Consider the following 17684-nt stretch of genomic DNA (forward strand, 5'->3'; position numbering starts at 1 on the left):
ATAAATGATTCCTAAAACAAAGACAAACAAAGTAAAGAAGAAACACAAATTTCTTAATGTTAATTTAATGGTCAAAATTAATTTGAAGAATTCTTTTAACACTTTTTCTTTCATTAGTTTGATTTATATTCCAAAAAAAATTCTTCATTTTTTTAAAATAATTTTTTTGTTTAGACATAAAAAAGAAGATGAAGAATAAATGCATAATTTAAAGAAGATATATGCACTTTTTTTTCTTTTTTTTTCATAAAAAATAATGTAACTTTAAATAAAATTAAAGGCATCAAGTGATTTAATTGGTAAATAGGGATATAATTGAAAGAGATATTCCAATTCAAACATCCTTGAAGGAAAAGTCTGAAATACATTTTAAGAACATCACAATATTAAAAGATATATAACTAGCTAGATCCAACCCTGAACCCTCATTGATGTCACTATTATTAATTATTTTTCCATCTTCATTTATTTCTTAAATTTTTATTCCATATTCTGGATCGATTCTTAATGGTGTTGTTTCTTCTTTGGATTATACTTCTTGCACAACACTGTCTGGCCTTTAATGTGTATATAAACTTCATTTGATTTGTCCAAAAACATCATTGGTATAATTGAAGACTTGAAAAACACTTTAGCACAAAGTGGTGAATCTTGACCTCCAAACATCACAATTGATTGCAGGCAGTCACCATATGTTCTGGAAAAAATTCATAAGAAATCACATATATAAATTGGATAGAAAAAAAGCTAGGGTTACATGAAATGAAGCTCAAACATATACACAATTAGTAGATCATAAAGTATAAGGTAAATTTATCCAAATTGAGAAAGAAAAAAAAACATACTTGGTAAAGTAGGTATGTATATCTCTAGTTGTGGTTGATGTGTTATTTTTTGAAAGTGTTAAGAAGAGACATCTATCCTCTTGCTTTACTCGAGTCCACTCTTGTGCATTTGGGTTTAGCTTTTTTTTGCTGGTTCCTTCCCACTCTTGTGCATTTGGATTTAGCTTGCATGTATTTTCGATTTGTGTTGGAGGAGTTGAACTATTGGCTTCATCGTTTGGGTTTGTAGAATCCATTATGAAATAGAGATAGGGAGAGTATTGAAAGAGTGAAATTGGAGAGGAATAAAGAGTGGCGGTTACTTTTATAGATGAAAATATGACATTTTTTAATTATATTCAAATGAAGTTTTTAAGACAAGAAACAATGAATGTAAGGATATAATGTTTAGTCAACAACAAATGGATGAGATGACACATATCTATTATAATTTAACTAGAAGTTTTGGATTTGAACTCATTTAAGACAATGTAATAGTGTTAAAATTTGAAATTAGTCTTGAAAATGTATTTTTTAAGAGTTTTGTCGTCTTAGATAATCCTATGCAATTTAATGAATCGGTCTCTTCAATTACACTTAAACGATATTTGATTTATCCCACAAATAAAATGTACAAATTTTTTACAATAATAATATTTTTATTTTTATTGATAATATTGTAATAATAATGGTTATAATATTATAATTGAGATTATACTAATATATATATATATATATATATATATATATATATATATATAGATATATATATATATATATATAGATAGATAGATATAGATATAGATATCTATCTATATATATATATATATCTATATATATATATATATATATATATATATATATATATATATATATATATATATATATATATATATATATATATAAAGTATACAGATGGATTACACAAGTTCCAGAACTACCCTTATATTAAGTTTACAATTCTAAAATATCTCGTATTTTAAATATCTTAAAAGTGGGTATTTGAGTTTTGACTTTGATTGACTATTAAAAAAAATTCAAGTCTATTATAAAATAATTGTTGCTTGTTAATTGAGTGATCACCATATCATTCACTTGAAAAAAAATGTTATTCGATTAGTCAAGCAATTTTCATTTCTCTAAAAAAAGTTATAAATCGATTAAATCAAATCATTTTCATAATAAATTAAATGAAAAGGGACATGGTCTAGAGCCTTCGATTCCTCTCCTCTAATACTTGGATATGAGTTTCCTTACTCAGTCATTCGAGTATTCGTCATTTATCTAAAAAATATCAATCATACACAAACCTGTATTTTTATAATAATAATTTAGATGAAAAAGAAAGTGGTCTAGAGCCTTCTATTTCATTTCCCGAATACTTGGATACGAGTTGCCTTACTAAGTCATTTGAGTATTCGTCATCCATTTAAAATACCTTAACTATATCAAATTATGTTGCAATTAAGGATGAAAAGGAAGATGGTCTAGAGACTTTGATTCCTCTCCTCGATTATTTGGATACGAGTTGCCTTACTCGGTCATCTAAGTAATCGTCATTCAAATAAAACTTCCAACATATTAATCTAACTTGTCACCCCCGTGTGATCAAAACTTTTTCTAGAAAGAACATTGCTCAATCCCTTCTAACGCGCATAACAAACTAGTGCTTAAGCCTCCGCCGAGAATAGACAAGCCAATTTTTAGCCTTTAGAACGCGATATAAACAGTTATTCATTAAAAAGCACCAACAAATCATAGTACCCCGAACTACGAGTGCTTTGATTTCCTTATTGCACTATAAGGATACATAGTAACGAGATTGTGAGATCTTGGCGAGCACACTAATAAAAAAACTTCATTTACCCTTTTGAGGTTTCCTTTCATTTCTCTTTTCAATCTCTTTTATTCACTCGAGGAAAACAATTAACATTAGTTAACATTCAAATCGCAAATTAGACTAAAAGGCTCTCATTGAGTACAAACGACGTGAAGGGTGCTAATACCTTCCCCTTGCGTAATCGACTCCCAAACCCGAATATGGTTGCGAAGACTGTAACACCCCGATTTAAAATAAGAGAATTATTTAATTAAGTTAATATTATGTTATTAATTTAATTAAATAAAGTTGAGATTTTGGGAATTATTATTATTATTATAGATGTTATTTATTTTAATAATAATTAAATAAATAAAATAAATGGAATATGAAGAGTGGAAGGGTAAAGGTGGAATTGGATATAAAAGGCCAAAAGGAGAACTCAGTTGGTTTTCACGTGTTGTGCTTCAGAGGCAGAGAAAAGGGGAAAAAGCTGCAGAGAAAGAGAAGGAAGAGGAAAAGGCCAAAGATTGCTCGGAGCTTCCTTCAATCCAAAGAGGTAAGGGGTCTGAACCATTATTAAACGATAATATGCGATCAATTTCGTGTTATTTGTGTGATTGTTGATGGATTTTGGGAATTTTAGGGAGATTGGGAGAGTTGGGATTTTGATGGAAATTGCATCGATCTGTGAGTTTTGTTGTATTATATGCCCTGTAATCGAAGTATGTTGTGTATATATATCTGTTAAATGTCGATTTTGGTTTGTTAGCTGTGGAGTACGGATTATGGCGAGTAAAAGAGCAAAGCTGCGCTGAATTCTGCAGCAGAGGGTTCTGGTTGCGCGCGATTCGCGGCGCGAAGCCTAGTTCGCGGCGCGAACTGGGCAGGATTTAGAGGGGTTCTGTAATTCGTTGTTCGCGACGCGAACCCTGCTTCGCGGCGCGCACTGAAGCGAAATAAGTTGTTCGCGACGCGACCCTTCGTTCGCGGCGCGAACTGTGTTGTGTTGGAGAGTTCGCGGCGCGTCCCTATGTTGGCGGCGCGAACTGGTGAAATGCAGAAGCTAATGTTGATGGGTTGGAGTACGTCGAGTTGCGAGACTCTTAGTAAGTCGCTGTAGTTGTACTATAAACCATTAATAGTGATTATATGAATTGTATGAGGTGTTATGATGATGCTATGTTGAACTTATGTGTTTAATTATGAATATGTTATGTGAAGATGTGATATCGTTATGATGTTGTTGTTGTTTTGTTGAGTTGTATGTCATGATATTAATGATGATGATAACATGACTATATGATGTTGTTGTTGCTATGATGATTATGATGCATGTTTGATGTGCATGCATTCATGAAAGGCCGATGCCTAGTGATGAACGGACATGAGTTCCAATGATGTTGTTGACTCCGGGCTTGTTGAGAGGCTTGGTTCCTTACGGGGGACTCGGATTCTATGGTGATGAATCTGGGAGTGGTGATCCTGTAGTTGATCACAAAATGGGTATACCGAGTCGTGTTGAGTCATGCATGGGTTTGTGCATTGCATTTGATGTGTTGCTTTGTTGATGTTCATGAGTTTGTTAATGTTGATGATGATGATGAGTTGTGTGTGCCTATGTGAAATATATATTTATGTTTATATTTCTGTCGTTATATTATTATTTAATAATGTAATTCTCACCCCTTCTGCATGTGTTTATGTTCATCTATGATGAGCAATGTGCAGATAAAGTGGAGTAGCTATTGTTGAGGTCCGAAGAATAAGTGTATAGTTATTCTACAGAGTCGAGTCAAATGCTCTGGTCATGTGACACCGGGGATTATGGGATTCGATAGCTAAATTATTATCATTATTTACGTTGTTTATGATGACTAATTTGTTGAGAAAATGTTGAAGCATTTTTATAATATTTATGTTGTTGTCCGCTGCGAAGTTTTAATAAAATAAATAATATGATTTATGTTGTGATGCGATAAGTGTTATGTTGTAAGAAATGTAAACTCTTCTACATGTTGTACTCTGATAATCTATTAAATATGTCGTTTGGGTAGAAGGGTGTTACATTAGTGGTATCAGAGCATGGTCAGTCCAGTCGAGTCGTAATGTGATGTTTTCCCTGTTGGTCGATTAGTGTAAATGACACTGTCGATATTTAACGGTTGTGGTTGTGTTGTGTAGAGTATGGCTGGAGAAAATGACTGTGCGATTGCTGAGGCTTTGGCTGCTATAGCGCAGGCTATGCAGGCGCAGCAGAATCCGCCGGTCGACGAGTTTAAGAATTTGGGAAGGTTTCTGAAGAATAACCCTCCTACATTCAAGGGGCGCTATGATCCAGATGGTGCTCAGATTTGGCTGAAGGAAATTGAGAAGATTTTCCGGGTGATGACGTGTACTGAAGCACAGAAGGTGCAGTTTGGTACGCATATGTTATCTGAGGAGGCTGAGAACTGGTGGGATAACACTCGCCAGAGGATTGAAGTACCAGGTGCTGAGATGACTTGGGAAAGGTTCAAGACGGCCTTTCTGGAGAAATATTTCCCTGCTGATGTGCGATGTAAGAAGGAGATGGAATTTCTAGAACTGAAACAGGGTAACATGTCTGTTGCTGATTACGCTTCGAAGTTTGAGGAGCTGGTGCAGTATTGTCCTCATTATAATGATGCTGGTGCTGAGGGATCCAAGTGTGTCAAGTTTGAGAACGGGTTGCGTCCCGAGATCAAACAAGGCATTGGTTACCAGGAGATTCGTAGGTTTCCTACACTGGTTAACAAGTGCAGGATATTTGATGAAGATAGCAAGGCTAGGACTGCTCACTACAAGAATCTTAGTGAGAAGAAGAATAAGGATCGTGGTAGTCCTTATGCATCCCCGAATGGTAAAGGTAAGCAGAAAGTGGTAGATGAGAAGAAGCCAAGTGGGGGAGGATCTTCCATAGCTGGTAAATGTTTCAAGTGTGGCGAGCCAGGCCACCGTGCTGATAGCTGTACCAAGAAAGTGCTGAGATGTTTCCGATGCGGTCAGGCTGGTCATAGAGTTACTGAATGTAAGGATGCTGGTCCGACATGTTTTAATTGTGGCGAGAAAGGCCATATCAGTTCGCAGTGCTCGAAACCGAAGAAGGCGGCTACTGCAGCTCATACTACTGGTAGGGTGTTTGCTCTGAGTGGGACTGAAGCTCCTAAAGAAGATAATCTGATTAAAGGTACTTGCTTGATTAATAATGTTGAATTGCTTGCTATTATTGACACTGGTGCTACGCATTCTTTTATTTCGTATGAGTGTGCGACCAGGATTGGTGTGATTGTGTCATCCTTAGGCGGAAGTATGGTGATAGATACTCCTGCTAATGGTTCTGTGCAGACTTCTGTTGTCTGTCGAGGGTGTCATTTGACGATCTTTGAGAGAGAGTTCGTGGTTGATTTTGTGTGCTTACCCTTGCACCAAATTGATATTATTCTGGGAATGAATTGGCTAGAATTCTATGGCGTGTTTATCAACTGCTATAGTAAGACGGTGCGGTTTTCTGAAGTTGATGAGAATGATGAGGCAAGATTTCTATCTGCTAGGCAGGTGGGGGATTTTGTGAAAGATGAAGCTCAGATATTCGCTTTATTTGCGTCTCTGCAAGCGGATAAGAAAGTGGTGAGTGTAGATTTGCCTGTTGTCTGTGAATTTCAGGATGTGTTTCCGGAGGATGTAAGTGAATTACCTCCAGAACATGAAGTCGAATTTGCCATTGACTTAGTACCAGGTACGAGTCCAGTGTCGATGTCTCCTTATAGAATGTCGGCGACTGAATTGGTTGAATTGAAGAAGCAACTTGAAGAATTGCTTGAGAAGAAGTTTGTGCGTCCAAGTGTTTCTCCTTGGGGTGCACCAGTATTGTTAGTGAAGAAGAAAGAAGGTACGATGAGGTTGTGTGTCGATTATCGGCAGTTGAATAAGGTGACTATCAAGAATCGGTATCCATTGCCGAGGATTGATGATTTGATGGACCAGTTGGTTGGAGCTCATGTTTTCAGTAAGATTGATTTGAGGTCGGGTTATCATCAGATTCGAGTGAAGTCAGATGATATTGCGAAGACTGCTTTCCGTACGAGGTATGGTCATTATGAATACACTGTGATGCCATTCGGTGTGTCTAATGCTCCAGGTGTGTTTATGGAATATATGAATCGTATATTTCATCCGTACCTTGATAATTTTGTTGTGGTGTTCATAGATGATATATTGATATATTCTAAGACGGAAGAAGAGCATGCAGGACATCTGAGAATTGTTTTGCAAGTGTTAAGAGAAAAGAAATTATATGCAAAGTTATCTAAATGTGAGTTCGGGTTGAAGGAAGTGAGTTTCCTTGGCCATGTGATTTCGAGTGGTGGGATTTCTGTTGATCCTGCTAAAGTTGATGCCGTATTACAGTGGGAGACTCCGAAGTCTGCTACTGAGATACGCAGTTTTCTGGGGTTAGCTGGTTATTATCGCAGATTTATTGAGGGCTTCTCTAAGTTGGCATTGGCGTTGACGCAGTTGACTAAGAAGGGTCAAGTGTATGTGTGGGATGCAGCTTGTGAAGCGAGTTTTGTTGAGTTGAAGAGGCGGTTGACTAGTGCTCCAGTGTTGATCTTGCCTAAACCTGGTGAGTCCTTCGTTGTTTATTGTGATGCTTCTTTGATGGGTCTTGGTGGTGTTTTGATGCAGAATGGTAAAGTTGTAGCTTATGCTTCTAGACAGTTGAAAGTTCATGAGAGGAATTATCCTACGCATGATCTAGAACTTGCAGCTGTTGTATTTGTGTTGAAAATGTGGAGGCATTATTTGTATGGTTCCAGATTCGAAGTGTTCAGTGATCACAAGAGTCTGAAGTATCTGTTTGATCAGAAAGAGTTAAATATGAGGCAGAGAAGGTGGTTAGAATTACTGAAGGATTTTGACTTTGAATTGAGTTATCATCCCGGTAAGGCTAATGTAGTTGCAGATGCGCTGAGTAGAAAGTCTCTACATATGTCTATGATGATGGTTCGGGAGCTGGAGTTAATTGAACAGTTCCGTGATATGAGTTTGGGTTGTGAAGTTTCCGCTGATAGTGTAAAGTTGGGTATGCTGAAGTTGACTAGTGGAATTCTGGAAGATATTCGGAATGGTCAGCAAGTTGATGTCGCTCTAGTTGATCATATTACTATGGTTAACCAGGGTAATGGTGGTAATTTTGAGATTGATGAGAATGGCATCCTGCGATTTAAAGGTAGAGTTTGTGTTCCTGAGGTGTCTGAATTGAAAAAGAGTATTCTTGAAGAGGGCCATAGGAGTGGATTGAGTATCCATCCAGGTGCAACTAAAATGTATCAAGATTTGAAGAAATTGTTTTGGTGGGCTGGTATGAAAAGAGATGTTGCTAAGTTTGTGTATGCCTGTTTGACTTGTCAGAAGTCAAAGATTGAACATCAGAAACCGGCAGGTATGATGCAACCTTTGAAGATTCCTGAATGGAAGTGGGATAGCATTTCCATGGATTTTGTGACGGGATTGCCGAGGACGGTGAAAGGTAATGATTCTATTTGGGTGATTGTGGATCGATTGACTAAGTCGGCGCATTTCTTGCCGATGAAGATTAATCACTCTTTAGAGAAGTTGGCAGAGTTGTATATTGAGGAGATAGTGAGGCTGCATGGTATTCCATCCAGTATTGTGTCTGATAGAGATCCCAGATTTACTTCTAGATTTTGGGAAAGTTTACAGAAAGCGTTGGGGACTAAGTTGAGGTTGAGTTCAGCTTATCATCCTCAGACTGATGGTCAGACTGAAAGAACTATCCAATCCTTGGAGGATTTGTTGAGAGCTTGTGTGTTGGAGCAGAGTGGTTCTTGGGATAGTTATTTGCCGTTGGTGGAGTTTACTTATAATAATAGTTTTCATGCTAGTATCGGTATGGCTCCATATGAAGCATTGTATGGTAGGAGGTGTAGGACTCCATTGTGTTGGTACGAATCAGGTGAGAGTGTTGTACTCGGACCTGAGATTGTGCAGCAGACGACTGAAAAGGTTAAGATGATTCAGGAGAAAATGAAGATTTCTCAGAGTCGTCAGAAGAGTTATCATGATAATAGGAGAAAGGCACTTGAGTTCCAAGAGGGAGATCATGTGTTCTTGAGAGTTACTCCGACGACAGGTGTGGGTAGAGCTTTAAAGTCTAAAAAGCTTACTCCGAGGTTTGTGAGTCCGTATCAGATTTTGAAGAGGGTCGGGGAAGTGGCGTATCGGATAGCTTTACCGCCGTCGCTTTCTAATCTACATGATGTGTTTCATGTATCTCAGTTGAGAAAATATATTGCGGATCCTTCGCATGTTGTTCAGTTGGATGATATCCAGGTGAGGGATAATTTGACCGTTGAGGTGTTGCCAATTCGGATAGATGACCGAGAAGAGAAGACCCTGAGAGGTAAGAAGATTGCTTTAGTGAAAGTTGTTTGGGGAGGTCCAGCTGGTGAGAGCTTGACTTGGGAGCGTGAAGATCAGATGAAGGAGTCGTATCCGGCTCTATTTACTTGAGGTATGTTTTCGAGGACGAAAACTTCTAAAGTGGGGGAGAGTTGTAACACCCCGATTTAAAATAAGAGAATTATTTAATTAAGTTAATATTATGTTATTAATTTAATTAAATAAAGTTGAGATTTTGGGAATTATTATTATTATTATAGATGTTATTTATTTTAATAATAATTAAATAAATAAAATAAATGGAATATGAAGAGTGGAAGGGTAAAGGTGGAATTGGATATAAAAGGCCAAAAGGAGAACTCAGTTGGTTTTCACGTGTTGTGCTTCAGAGGCAGAGAAAAGGGGAAAAAGCTGCAGAGAAAGAGAAGGAAGAGGAAAAGGCCAAAGATTGCTCGGAGCTTCCTTCAATCCAAAGAGGTAAGGGGTCTGAACCATTATTAAACGATAATATGCGATCAATTTCGTGTTATTTGTGTGATTGTTGATGGATTTTGGGAATTTTAGGGAGATTGGGAGAGTTGGGATTTTGATGGAAATTGCATCGATCTGTGAGTTTTGTTGTATTATATGCCCTGTAATCGAAGTATGTTGTGTATATATGTCTGTTAAATGTCGATTTTGGTTTGTTAGCTGTGGAGTACGGATTATGGCGAGTAAAAGAGCAAAGCTGCGCTGAATTCTGCAGCAGAGGGTTCTGGTTGCGCGCGATTCGCGGCGCGAAGCCTAGTTCGCGGCGCGAACTGGGCAGGATTTAGAGGGGTTCTGTAATTCGTTGTTCGCGACGCGAACCCTGCTTCGCGGCGCGCACTGAAGCGAAATAAGTTGTTCGCGACGCGACCCTTCGTTCGCGGCGCGAACTGTGTTGTGTTGGAGAGTTCGCGGCGCGTCCCTATGTTGGCGGCGCGAACTGGTGAAATGCAGAAGCTAATGTTGATGGGTTGGAGTACGTCGAGTTGCGAGACTCTTAGTAAGTCGCTGTAGTTGTACTATAAACCATTAATAGTGATTATATGAATTGTATGAGGTGTTATGATGATGCTATGTTGAACTTATGTGTTTAATTATGAATATGTTATGTGAAGATGTGATATCGTTATGATGTTGTTGTTGTTTTGTTGAGTTGTATGTCATGATATTAATGATGATGATAACATGACTATATGATGTTGTTGTTGCTATGATGATTATGATGCATGTTTGATGTGCATGCATTCATGAAAGGCCGATGCCTAGTGATGAACGGACATGAGTTCCAATGATGTTGTTGACTCCGGGCTTGTTGAGAGGCTTGGTTCCTTACGGGGGACTCGGATTCTATGGTGATGAATCTGGGAGTGGTGATCCTGTAGTTGATCACAAAATGGGTATACCGAGTCGTGTTGAGTCATGCATGGGTTTGTGCATTGCATTTGATGTGTTGCTTTGTTGATGTTCATGAGTTTGTTAATGTTGATGATGATGATGAGTTGTGTGTGCCTATGTGAAATATATATTTATGTTTATATTTCTGTCGTTATATTATTATTTAATAATGTAATTCTCACCCCTTCTGCATGTGTTTATGTTCATCTATGATGAGCAATGTGCAGATAAAGTGGAGTAGCTATTGTTGAGGTCCGAAGAATAAGTGTAGAGTTATTCTACAGAGTCGAGTCAAATGCTCTGGTCATGTGACACCGGGGATTATGGGATTCGATAGCTAAATTATTATCATTATTTACGTTGTTTATGATGACTAATTTGTTGAGAAAATGTTGAAGCATTTTTATAATATTTATGTTGTTGTCCGCTGCGAAGTTTTAATAAAATAAATAATATGATTTATGTTGTGATGCGATAAGTGTTATGTTGTAAGAAATGTAAACTCTTCTACATGTTGTACTCTGATAATCTATTAAATATGTCGTTTGGGTAGAAGGGTGTTACAAAGACCATCTTCTTCCTTTTTAAAGGTCTTATCGATATTTTCCTATTCCCACATTGGAATAAATAAATTTTGGTAGCGACTCTGTTCGAACCATTTTTCCGCGACCATCGCGAAGGATCGTATTTTTCGAGATGCGGCACTAAAGAACTATCTCCGATAGCTTATTCCTAAAAAATAGACACGTCTTCAAGAACATGCAACTTAATCTTTTGATGCATTTCCATGTTATCAATACTTGAAAACTGCTGAAAACCAGTATTCAGCATTTGTAACTGCTCTTATTGACTAGATAATTGTCTGTTCGATGAAGGTTATTATTGAAAGTGCTAAGACTCATCTCAAGTCTTTGGTTTCCAAAATCTTCTAAGTCTTTGAAGTTCGTCGAACGCTTAGACTTCAACACAGTGTCGAGAGATCTACTAGATTTATTCCTGAGACTCCTCCATACCATGTTTCAAGATCTTCTCTTGAGATTTTTCTAAACCATGTTTCAAGATATGTTCATGGGATTCTTCCAAACCATGGTTCAAGATGCTAGTCGAAATGCTCCAGTCAACGTATTCATTTTTGTCGACTTGTGTCAATCAATGCTAACATTTAGCATTTTCCCAATGCAATATTCAATTTACTTTTTCCTAAATAGAAATTCCAGGCTAACACCTCTGTTATGCTAATCATATTTTGTGCCTAAAACTTCATATTTGATAATCATTTGCTTGGCAATTCTAGTATGTGCGAGGTGGTGGAGTTGAGTTGGGCTTCCTCTAATTTCCTAGAGTGGAAAGCCTTTGTTATTAAAGAGAAGCTTAATCCTTTGAAAAATGCTCTGAAAGTTTGGAATAGGCAAGATTTTTGTAACTTGGATTTTGGGTTAAAGGAATTAAGTGACAAAATTAAAACTTGGGACCTTAAAGCTAAACAAAGGTTACTTATTAAGGAAGATATTTATGCTAGATCTAAAGCATTATCAGAGTTGTGGTCCTTACTTATGAAGAGGAAAAAGGCAATCTTGGTTCTTCAAGTAGGAGAAGGCTAGATTCAAGGTGTGAGTGAGTTTCGCGATGAAGTGTCTAATTTCTTTACTTGACATTTTAAGGAACCTTTTCTGGTTAAGCTTCAGTGGGATGATGTTCTTTTTCAGTCTCTTTCATCTAATAATGTTGAGATTTTATCTTCTCCTTTTCTTTTGTCTGAGATTGGTATGGAAGTCTCCCTCAATTATGGGTATAAGAGTCATGGTCCAAATGGTTTCAATCTTACCTTCCTTAGGAGGTTTTGGTATCTTTTGAAAGAAGACAGTGGGTTATTATTTGAGTAATTTGATTCCCAAGCTTCTCTCCTTATGGATTTATCTTCCTACTTTGTGACTTGATTCTAAATGTGGACTTTACGCCCCATCTATATGGCTTTAGGCCTATTTCATTCCTAGGCTCACTTTATTTGCATGTAGCCAAATTATTGGAGTCTAGGTTGGGTAAATTTATGGAGAATCATATCACTCCAAATCAATCTAGTTTTCCTAAAAGGGAGGCACTTGGTTGATAGGGTGGTTGTTATTAATGAATTAGTGGAATTTTCCAAGAGATCTAAGAAAGATTGTCTCATCGCTAAGGTGGGTTTTAAGAAGGCTTATGACTCATTAGTTGTAGCTTCTTGGACTATATGCTATCTAGATTTGGTTTTGATCAGAAGTGGTGTGCTTGGATGCTTATCAGTGTGTTTTTAGGAAATTTGGTTGTTTTAGTTAATGTGAGCCTGACTCATGAAATCAGTATTAAGATAGGGTTGAAACAAGGTGGCTCATTTTCTAATTTACTTTTTCTTATTGTGGTTGAAAGGCTAAGTCAGATGTTTTCCAAGGCCTTAGAGTTTGGCGTTTTCTCATGGTTTAGAGTTGGGTCTTCTGATTTATTGGTTTCTCACCTTCGGTATGCATATGATACTCTTATTCTAGTTGAAGCGTCAATAGAGAATATTTGGATGATCAAATCTATCCTTCAGGGTTTCGAGTTAGCTTCAGTTCTCAGTGTTAATTTTTTAAGAGTTGTCTTATAGATGTTAGTGTGGACCCACTTTTTTGGAGAAAGTGAGCAATTTTCTCCATTATAGATTGGGTTCTCTCTCTTTTAAGTATCTTGGTCTTCCTTTGGTAGTTAATCCCCATTATGAGTCTTCTTAGGATCCTATGATCAATAATATTTCTAGGAGGTTGGTTACTTGGTGTCATAGGTGTGTGCGTATGAGGGGGAAGAGTGGTTCTGTTGAACTCAATCCTTAATTATATCCTAGTGTTTTACCTTTCTTTTCTTATGATGCTCATTAAGGTCTAGAATAAAATAATGAGGATTCAAAGAAGGTTTCTATGGGAGGGGGTGAAAGACAAAGCTAATATTCCTTGGGTATTTTGGTGTGATGTTTGTAAGCCTAAGAGTTTTTTAGGGTTGGGGATTCACCTTGTTAATTTAGCTTTGCTTAGAAAGTGGTGTTAGAGATTGTTATCTCACTCCACTAGTCTATGGAGGGGGGTCTTATATGCTAGACATGGTGAGCCTATTATTTCTTCCCTTAGAGGTGGTAGATCTTTTAATCTCCATTCAGCCTCATCTTGGTGGAAGGGGTCTCTTTCTTAGGTTTTAAATCAGGGGGTGTCTCTAACTGGTTTGTAGATGGTATAAGTAGGAAAGTAGGGGATGGTTTGTACACCTCCTTTTGGTTGGGATTAATCTCTCTAAAAGAGAGGTTTCTTAGAGCGTATCTCATTAACTGTGATCCTAGTAGATTATTGGGTGAGGTGGAACTGATTGGGGGGTCAGTTGAGGTAGGTTTCCCAATGGAGGAAACCTTTCTTTATTCGGGAACAAGTGTTAGTAGATAGTTTTTTTCTATTTTTTCAAGGGATCTCTCTCTCTCTCTCTCTCTCTCTCTCTCTCTCTCTATATATATATATATATATATATATATATATATATATATATATATATATATATATATATATATATATATATATATATATATATATATATATATATATATATATATATATATATATATATATATATATATATATATATATATATATATATATATATATATATATATATATATATATATATATATATATATATATATATATATATATATATATATATATATATATATATATATATATATATATATATATATATATATTGATTATTAGTGGTTGAAGTTGGGGAAGGATGTAGTATACTTGGTTGATTCTACTTATAGCTCTCTCCTTTATGAGAAGCTCTGACATTTTCTATCCTTGATCATAATATATTATGTTTTGTCCTCTACTTGACTCAATTGGGCTCCGTCCAAACTGTCTTTTCCTAGCAACTTCTTCTAGATAAGTTCCCTTCTATAGTTAATTTGAACAAGTGCAAGGTCCTCCTACATTATGTAAAGGTGTCTTGTAGTCCTTGTTAGAGTGTTGTAGAGTCAACTTCTCATTTTTTTTGTCACTTATGATGTTTTCTAAACTCTCATATAGGATATTTAGGTGTCCGGGTTGTTTTTTTGTTGTTAATGGGGATATCAAGTCGCTTTTTGAGTCTTTTGGTACTTTAGGAGTTTCGAATAAAAAAAGAGGGAGTCTTTTCATGGTATGCGTTATCTGGATGTCTCGTGTAATGATTTGATTCTTTCAGGAAAAGTTGTGAAAGTGAAGAACATAGAGGTCATGGGCATCACTTTCATCTATAAATGGTATATGAAAAATTTTCCGCATTATTCTTGTTCTTTCTCTACTTGGTTGAAGTAAACTACCCTTATTATGGGTCTATGGGGCTCTTATGTGCCTTTAACTTGCTTCAGGATGAATGTTTTATTTCCTCTTCTTGTGGAGGATTCTGCTCAGATCTCTGATTCTCATTGCTGTTGGTTTTATCTGTGATTTCATAAGTAGTTTTCATCTTTTTTTGTGGTATTTTTGCGGGTGATTGTTGTTTTATGTTATCCTATCCTTTTTTCGGAGCTTTTCTTTTGGTATAATTTACGTTTCACCTTTATCAGATGCTTCTTATTTTAAGTTTATATGAGTTTGTGGACACTTTTGTATTCGAGTATATTTTCTTATCACATTATTATTATTATTATTATTATTATTATTATTATTATTATTATTATTATTATTATTATTATATAGTCAGTAAAAAGTACAATAAATATCATTAACATATAAATTTAAAATCTATAAAATAATAAAAATACAATGCAAGATTAAATAATTTTTGTTGATAAATTATGAACTAAATTCAATACCAAAAACTATTTAAAAATGAATTTTATATTCTAAAACCTATAAACTAGTAATAAATTGTTCAAAATTAGTCTCCATTGACATTGAAAGTCATATAAGAAATTTGATTTATTAAATGATGACTTTAAATTAAATGCTACCATAAAATATTATTTATATTAAAAGAATATAAATATAATACATATTTTTTAATTGAACAAAAGTGTAATTTCTCAAAACTTATTGTAGAGGATTCTTATATTTTATTATATTGTAGTTGACCTGATGAGGCTCTAGGTAGTTGTGTATATCTTTATGTTGGTTGTTTATTTTTTTTTAATACTTTTTTTCATTTCTAGTAAGCATCTACTATTTTCTCTTATTTAATATTTCTTTCGTTTTTTATTATAAGTTATTTTAGAAAAAGAAATTGTATCACAATATAAATCATTTTATATTATCAATGAATAATTAATAATATTTTTTCTATTATACCCTTAAAAATTTATTATTCATTCCACTTTCAATTATGTAAATTTATCTTTCTCATATTATTAATGAAAGACAATTTTATAAAAATATTCATGATTTCTCATTTCTATACAACAAATTTTTTTTTAATACATGTGAAAAGTTAAAAACGATTTATAATAAAAAACGGGGATAATATATCATTTTTATTTTTAAAAAAATGTAGAATTATTATACTATAATTGAAGAGTTTTTTTTACATAAATGATTCCTAAAACAAAGACAAACAAAGTAAAGAAGAAACACAAATTTCATAATACTAATTTAATGGTCAAAAACTAATTTGAAGAATTCTGGTAACACTTTTTCTTTCATTAGTTCGATTTATATTCCATTTTTTTTTTCATTTTTTTAAATGATTTTTTTGTTAAGATATAAAACAGAAGATGGAGAATAAATGCATAATTTAAAGAAGATATATGCAGTTTTTTCCTTTTTTCATAAAAAATAATGTAACTTTAAATAAAATTAAAGGCATCAAGTAATTTAATTGGTAAATAGGGATATAATTAAAAGAGATATTCCAATTCAAACATCCTTGAAGGAAAAGTCTGAAATACATTTTAAGAACATCACAATATTAAAAGATATATAACTAGCTAGATCCAACCCTGAACCCTCATTGATGTCACTATTATTAATTATTTTTCCATCTTCATTTATTTCTTAAATTTTTATTCCATATTCTGGATCGATTCTTAATGGTGTTGTTTCTTCTTTGGATCATACTTCTTGCACAACACTCTCTGTCCTTTAATGTGTATATAAACTTCATTTGATCTGTCCAAAAACATCATTGGTATAATTGAAGACTTGAAAAGCACTTTAGCACAAAGTGGTGAATCTTGACCTCCAAACATCACAATTGATTGCAGGCAGTCACCATATGTTCTGGAAAAAATTCATAAGAAATGACATATATAAATTGGATAGAAAAAAAGCTAGGGTTACATGAAATGAAGCTCGAACATATAAATAATTAGTAGATCATAAAGTATAAGGTAAATTTATCCAAATTGAGAAGAAGAAGAAAAAGGAACATACTTGGTAAAGTAGGTATGTATATCTCTTGTTGTGGTTGATGTGTTATGTTTTGAAAGTGTTAGGAAGAGACACCTATCCTCTTGCTTTACTCGAGTCCACTCTTGTGCATTTGGGTTTAGCTTGAATGTGTTTTCGATTTGTGTTGGGGGAGTTGAACTATTGGCTTCATTGTTTGGGTTTGTAGAATCCATTATGAAATAGAGATAGGGAGAGTATTGAAAGAGTGAAATTGGAGAGGAATAAAGAGTGGGGGTTATTTTTATAGATGAAAATATGACATTTTTCAATTATATTCAAATGAAGTTTTTAAGACAAGAAACAATGAATGTAAGGATATAATGTTTAGTCAACAACAAATGGATGAGATGACACAGATCTATTATCATTTAACTAGAAGTTTTGAATTTGAACTCATTTAAGACAATAAAATAGTGTTAAAATTTGAAATTAGTCTTGAAAATGTAATTTTTAAGAGTTTTGTCATCTTAGATAATCCTATGCAATTTAATGAATCGGTCTCTTCAATTACACGTAAATGATATTTGATTTATACCACAAATAAAATGTACATATTTTTTACAATAATAATATTTTTATTTTTATTGATAATATTGTAATAATAATGGTTATAATATCATAATTGAGATTATGCTAATAATATATATATATATATATATATATATATATATATATATATATATATATATATATATATATATATATATATATATATAAAGTATACAAATGGATTACACAAGTTCCAGAACTACCCTT

At 34.5% G+C, this 17684-nt stretch overlaps 2 protein-coding genes across 2 annotated transcripts; both read right to left on the reverse strand.

Moving 5' to 3' along the window:
- Positions 1–415: 415 nt before the first annotated feature.
- Positions 416–1097, reverse strand: LOC127135701 (uncharacterized). Its single transcript, XM_051062347.1, has 2 exons — positions 846–1097; positions 416–697 (listed from the first exon to the last, which is right to left on the reverse strand). The coding sequence occupies exons 1-2, from the start codon at positions 1079–1081 to the stop codon at positions 505–507; spliced, it is 429 nt and encodes a 142-aa protein (XP_050918304.1). The 5' UTR covers positions 1082–1097; the 3' UTR covers positions 416–504.
- A 15280-nt stretch (positions 1098–16377) lies between these two features.
- Positions 16378–17124, reverse strand: LOC127135703 (uncharacterized). Its single transcript, XM_051062348.1, has 2 exons — positions 16911–17124; positions 16378–16757 (listed from the first exon to the last, which is right to left on the reverse strand). Exons 1-2 carry the CDS (start codon positions 17099–17101, stop codon positions 16565–16567), a joined length of 384 nt encoding a protein of 127 aa, XP_050918305.1. The 5' UTR covers positions 17102–17124; the 3' UTR covers positions 16378–16564.
- Between the last annotated feature and the right edge of the window lie 560 nt (positions 17125–17684).

Source organism: Lathyrus oleraceus, chromosome 4, assembly GCF_024323335.1.
Source record: "Lathyrus oleraceus cultivar Zhongwan6 chromosome 4, CAAS_Psat_ZW6_1.0, whole genome shotgun sequence".
Lineage (NCBI taxonomy): Eukaryota > Viridiplantae > Streptophyta > Magnoliopsida > Fabales > Fabaceae > Lathyrus > Lathyrus oleraceus.